The 6,226-nt window shown below is 38.0% G+C and overlaps 1 protein-coding gene across 3 annotated transcripts; it reads right to left on the reverse strand.

Moving 5' to 3' along the window:
• Positions 1-523: 523 nt before the first annotated feature.
• LOC108667884 (serine/threonine-protein kinase Nek8) lies at positions 524-5,124 on the reverse strand. Of its 3 annotated transcripts, none has more exons than XM_047881465.1 (7): positions 4,810-5,124; positions 4,073-4,163; positions 3,437-3,610; positions 2,624-2,781; positions 2,131-2,281; positions 1,355-1,436; positions 524-1,129 (listed from the first exon to the last, which is right to left on the reverse strand). In XM_047881465.1, exons 1-7 carry the CDS (start codon positions 4,854-4,856, stop codon positions 978-980), a joined length of 855 nt encoding a protein of 284 aa, XP_047737421.1. In that variant the 5' UTR covers positions 4,857-5,124; the 3' UTR covers positions 524-977. The 3 variants fall into 3 exon arrangements, with proteins under 3 accessions (XP_047737421.1, XP_047737422.1, XP_018010472.1); XM_018154983.2 differs by having other exon boundaries at positions 978-1,129; positions 1,355-1,492; XM_047881466.1 differs by lacking the exon at positions 4,073-4,163.
• Between the last annotated feature and the right edge of the window lie 1,102 nt (positions 5,125-6,226).

Below are 6,226 nucleotides of genomic sequence, written 5' to 3' on the forward strand. Positions count from 1 at the left end.
TTACTGAAGAAACAGTGACAGCAATGGTTATCACAGCACTATTATCACAGTTTCATTATTGAAGAAACAGTAACAGCATGCAATGGTTTGACTGCAGACTTGCAGTACCTCGTTTCTTAAATAGATGACATTACTCAATTGTGAAATGAATGTCAAATAAACGAAAATTAATTTTTAATTCGCATATTACCAGCGTAAGAAAGAAGTTAAATAAAGAAAGTAATTTTTACCGTACATTACTAACATTTTGGAGGGCGTAGCAAACTATTTTCATCTCGAGGCAACTACTTACTGATTAAACATTTATTTTAATTCTCAAACAAATAATCACAACCCGAGTTAACTACTCAATAAATTACTTTTAGGAATGCAAAACAGCGCCAATATTGCATATTTTCTCGACTCACACGCAATTATCGAGGGCGTCAGGTGTCCAGGGGCCATACTTTCAAAACTCGCTAAGTGAACGTAAGTACTTACGCTCTATTTTCTTGTCTATGATTGGTGGATTTTGCTGGAAAGGCCGTCAATGATTGACTGATGAACTTACGATCTCTTAACTTTTTTTGAAGTTATAGGCCTTCAAGTGCAAGCTGCACTGATAAGATAACAGCTTCGCTCCTGAACAGCTCTTCGTGACGCTCTTGGCAACAAAAAAAAAAACAAACAAACAAAACAAAGCCCACGACAGAAATAGGAATAAATAGCAAATTTTACAGCAAGTGAGGATGCAGGTAATGTCAAAGGTGATGTTGTAGTTATGTTTGCACATCCTACAGGTACAAGTGGCCATAAGGGAGGAAGTTAATTTCAAGGGGCACTCAAGCCACCGGTAGTTGGGGCACAGCGTCTGGTTTGCTGACCCGCTAGAACCATTATATAGTTATCAACACGACCAAGATACTTACTTATTAATCATAACAGAATGAATTCCTTTCATCAGCGATTGATGGCAGCAATATTATCAAATAAAAATCTCAACAGCACATGAAAATTGAGAAAATTTCAGGTGAGATCCTTAGGCGAGGCAGGATTATCAGCGAACTGGCGCGACGGTAGCGCCGGGCACTCTGCCCATGTCCATGTGCAGGCGTATGTAGGTCTTCATGACGGCGGGGCTCGCCAGCACCTGGACAACATTAAAATTACACTCACACAAATGAATGGGTCAGATTTCAAAAATAGTGACAACATTTCATCCTCACATTAACCAGGCAGTAAGGCGGCAGTAACCAGGCAATAAAGTGGCAGTAACCAGGCAATAAAGTGGCAGTAAGGCGGCAGTAACCAGGCAGTAAGGCGGCAGTAACCAGGCAGTAAGGCAGCAGTAACCAGGCAGTAAGGCAGCAGTAACCTGATCTGTGGTGGGGCGGCAGGCAGCGTCCTGCTGCAGCAGAGACTCCAGCAGCGACCACAGGTTTTCGCCACAGCGTTCGCTGCTCACCGCAGCGAAGTCGCCATTAGTAATTTTCGTGAAAAGCGCCATTATCGTCTGCACACACAGTGTACATTAACAAATATTCATCAATATTTAACAATATTCTTTAAAAGAACAATATTCTTCAAATGCTAGACATAAAATGTATTAAAGAAACAGTTATATCTATAAGCGGGGAAGTCTCACATCTCCGTGTTGAGATTTACGTGATATTTGGATGTGAGCAGCAAGTGACAACGAGCAATTGGAAAAATTATCCAAATTTATTTCAAATAGGATATGAAAAACTGCTGCCATCACTTAACCATAAAACAGGTGGTTGCAAGAGAAAACCAACAGGTTATATCACCACAGCTTCACTATAATACTGGTGGTTGCAAGAGAAAACCAACAGGTTGTATCATCATCGTTTCACCATAATACTGGTGGTTGTGAGAGAAAACTAACAACTTGTATCATCACAGCTTCACCATAATACTGGTGGTTGTGAGAGAAAACTAACAGTTTGTACGTGTGGGGAGTACACAGTACACAGCCTAGCCACACAACACAGCACACACCCTAGACACACATCACAGTACACACCCTAGCCACACAACACAGCACACACACCCTAGCCACACAACACAGCACACACACCCTAGACACACATCACAGTACACCATAAAACCGTAGAGCATCCAGTTCATCACCTCAGCCTGGAATGCCATCTTGAGCGTCAAGAGCTCGTACAAGATGCAGCCGAGGGCCCAGACGTCGCTCTTCTTGTTATAAGGTTTGTTCTGGCACAGCTCTGGGGAGAGGTAGCACGGGGTCCCCACCACAGTGAATGCTTTGCTCTTGCTGCAAGGAAACCAACACATTTTAGCTCACTCGGGATCAAGCAAATAAGTTGCAATACGTTTCCTAATTGTATCTGATACAAAATTTTTAAATCGAGATTGAACTTATCTTTGTGAATGAAATGTGATGAAGAGCTATGTATTTAGCCAATAAAAATTGCACACCAAGAACACTAATTGACATGAAAGCTTGATTGTTAAAACTTCGTCATTCATGTATCTTCAAAACTATTTAAATCAAATCACCACACAACACAGTACACATCCTAGCCACACAACACAGTACACACCCTAGCCACACAACACAATACAACTTATTATACCCAAGTGTTTCACTACACACCTGCTCAAAATCTTAGATATACCAAAGTCCCCTATCTTGAGATATTTGTGGGTAATATCCATGAAGATGTTCTGGGGCTTGAGGTCTCGGTGCAAGATGTTCTGGCGGTGGATGTGCTGCAGGCCTAAGGTCATCTGCGTGAACAGATCCACCGCGTGCTGCCAAAACCAATTATAACTTAATCCATGCATGATGCTCATAAGTTTATTATGAACAATTATTATGAACTTATTATTACAATTATGAACACTTATTATGAACACTTATTATGAACAATTATTATGAACTTAATCCATGCATGATGGTGCAAATTAGTTATTGTTATTTACTGAGAGTTAAGAGAGCTTTCAGCAAAATACAAGATTTTACATCCCAAGTACATCAATGTGTAGAAATAACATGTACAAGATGTGTGCAAAGATATAATTTTATAACACTCAGTAGGATCATATAAATATTAAATAGAAATATTTATTTAATATTTTTGAAGTTTAAAAGCATGATACCTACAATTGATAATTATCTGTTAATAGAACATCATTGCATCCTGATCAATATTCCAAAAATATATAACTACTCACTGCACTCACTGCAGTGAGTGACAGAGAGCGCATTTTCTTGTTGACTAAAACTTGAAGTCACGGACTGACAGACGGACAGACAGACGGCCATGGCGAGCACAATAGTGCATTTTTTCCATAAATGAGAAAATGCACTAAAAAGAGTGAGTTGATATGAAATAAGCAGGTTATTTTTGCTTGACCGCACTGCAAATAAGGAAGTAAGGTTATAAGATGAGGCTTAAGATCATACTTGTTCCTGGAGGAAGTTGCTGGGCAGTCTTGACTGCAGGAAGGACTGCAAGTTGCCCCCAGCAGCGTACTCCATCACTATCATGAGGGACGAGTCATGGTTGAAGCTGTTGTGGTAATGAATGATGAAGGGATGTCGCAGGATTGACAGCACACGAACTTCAATCAATGAACTCTGAAATGAATTGCAAAATAAAAATAAAATGGCCACATATATAACAATATGTGTCATTAATCACTCGTGTTTTAACAAGCTTATTCTGCTATCTTTTTCTAATATATAACAATGTGTACAATAATTAGATCAAGAAGGGCTTTGATCAGAAAAATATAGTTGTAAGCAAATAAGGCACTTATTATCAGAGGAGAATAATAGCACTAATCAGTATATAGGTAATCATAAGCTGTTTTAAAATAAGATCAGTTTTTCAGGAATGTATGATAAAGTTATTTCATGAAAAAAAAAACCTGGTTCATACATTGCCTAAATCCATGAAATTTTGAAGGTAAAAAATGCCAAAAATTCATCATCCATAATTGAGAGGAAGCTATTATATTCTGGAGCTTGAGGTCTGAACTTCAATATGAATATATTGAAGTTCAGATAAAACACTTAAGCTTAACAGGTGTCCGTTACATCAGCATCATGATGAGAGAGAGATTCAAGTGATATCTGCTTGATGACCACAGGCAGGCCATCTTTGCGCCTCTTGAAGAGGTGGACAGCACTGAAAAAAAGAGCACCAATTTACAACACGTTAAACTAGTTCAGGATTTCGAAGCGTTTTTTTATCAGATTTCTTGGGCCATTAAACTAGTTAAAGATTTTGAAGCCTTTTTTTCATCATGTTTCTTGGGCCATTTCAAACTAGTAAAGATTTTGAAGCCCTTTTTTATGATGTTTCTTGGGCCATTTCATCCCAAAGTGATAATCTTAGCCCCATATACAGAAAATTTTGCATGGAGCAAAAAAAAAAAAACCTAAGAATGAAGCATAAAAACATTAAATGATGCTTGAATAATCAAGGCAACTTGTGAGCAACAACCACCAGAGAAAGTTACAAAAAGCAATAAAGTATGATTTTGCATATTTAATTACGTACCTATATATAATTGACTCAAAAGAATTCAGTACAATAATTCAAATTTTAGCTTCTAAGGAACCCATTGTGATGAATATAGAAACTTGCAAATTCTTTTGTATTGAATCCTGCAAGACAAAATTTCCAGCAATTAAGCTTCAAATGAGTAACTATTATGAAATATCAAATTTGCTGTTGAATAGTATAATCTTAAACAAATATTTATTTAGAATTGTTTAAAATTATTGGGAATATAGGTAATTCAATGATTAAGAAACTAAATTATACTTACCCAAAAGTGCCACGACCTATAGACTTGATACATTCATAATTTTCCATGTCTTGATATTCAGTGTTACTAAAGGGGAATTTTTGGAGCAAAAATTAGACCTTCTGTAAATTCTTTTCAAGCTTTATATAAAATATCATAACAGTGAGAGGATTCAGCTTAGCACAGTTCCTTGTATTAATTGTTTACAAGCAAGTTGCCTGCACAAAGTGCACTGTACTTATTTCATACGTACACACTTTGTTAGAATTGCCAAACCTGAATTCAATTCTAGCAAGCTTAAAAGATTTTGCAATATAAAAAGTTACTGTTGAGGACATATTCTGCAATAATTAGTAAAAATTAGTAAAGCAACAATGATCAGAAACAAAATGATAAAATTTCAGTTTAACAATACCAGTCAGTGATGCAACTTCAAAGCTACTAAATTCACCACCACAACCACAGCAGCCAGCAGGCAAGCATTTATGACACCAATTCAAAACCTAGCTACCATTAATGCTAATAATGTTGCCAGCCTTCAATATAAATGATATATTATATAAACAAAACTGAAATCACCTCCTTCCATTTGTATCTCTCTTGATTAACTATGTATCAGGTTGCCCATCTTACTGAATTTTTGTGCTTTCTAACACTTATTCATTATATTGAATCAAATCAATGGCTTACTAGACAAATTTGATTTCCGAAAGAAGAATGTGAGAAGGCTGAGATCTAACCCACATTGCTTGTGATAGCTGTGAAACATGGTACCACACCAAGTGCATTGGGATGCCCAACACACCTGGTGCTCAACCTGTACCACCATCGTTTCCAATCCCATGGCAATACATCATGCTCACCTACCTCTCAACTGCCTACAGTCCTACAGCAATCTCCTTACTCCCTTGAGATTCACATCCATCACCTAGTGAAGAAAACCTCTACTCTCTGAACCGTGACTGGATTTTTCAAGCCATGAATTATGGAATTTTCAAACCATAAGCCTATTTCCCAAGCTGTGAAAAGCCATTTCTGAACTGCAAACTCATGGTGGCAATGGCAAGTAAGCATATCACAAATAAGCTCTAATTTTGCCCTAGAAATAGCAGTTTAAAAAGTATTCCCTTCAACATAACGTTCTTGCAGCTGTTACAGTCATGGTGGAATTCCTGGAAATGGTTGGTCATTTAGCTCCAGCAGGACGACTGGAGCACTCCACTCTTGAAGATGGGGGAGGAGGGTGGTTGGGATTTGGGGTGCAATTTGACAGCCCTATAAGACTGGTAATTGTCAAGGAAATGCAGTGATCTGGGCACTGGAGCACTGTAGTGCACTTGTCTAAGGCATCCCGCTTCTTTTCCACCAACGCACTCCCTATTTTGGCTACCGTGCTCCTAAACTACATAGGTACATCATACATGGTCATTTAGAAGGC

The sequence above is a fragment of the Hyalella azteca genome, unplaced genomic scaffold (genome assembly GCF_000764305.2).
Source record: "Hyalella azteca isolate HAZT.00-mixed unplaced genomic scaffold, Hazt_2.0.2 contig8042, whole genome shotgun sequence".
In the NCBI taxonomy this organism is placed as follows: domain Eukaryota; kingdom Metazoa; phylum Arthropoda; class Malacostraca; order Amphipoda; family Hyalellidae; genus Hyalella; species Hyalella azteca.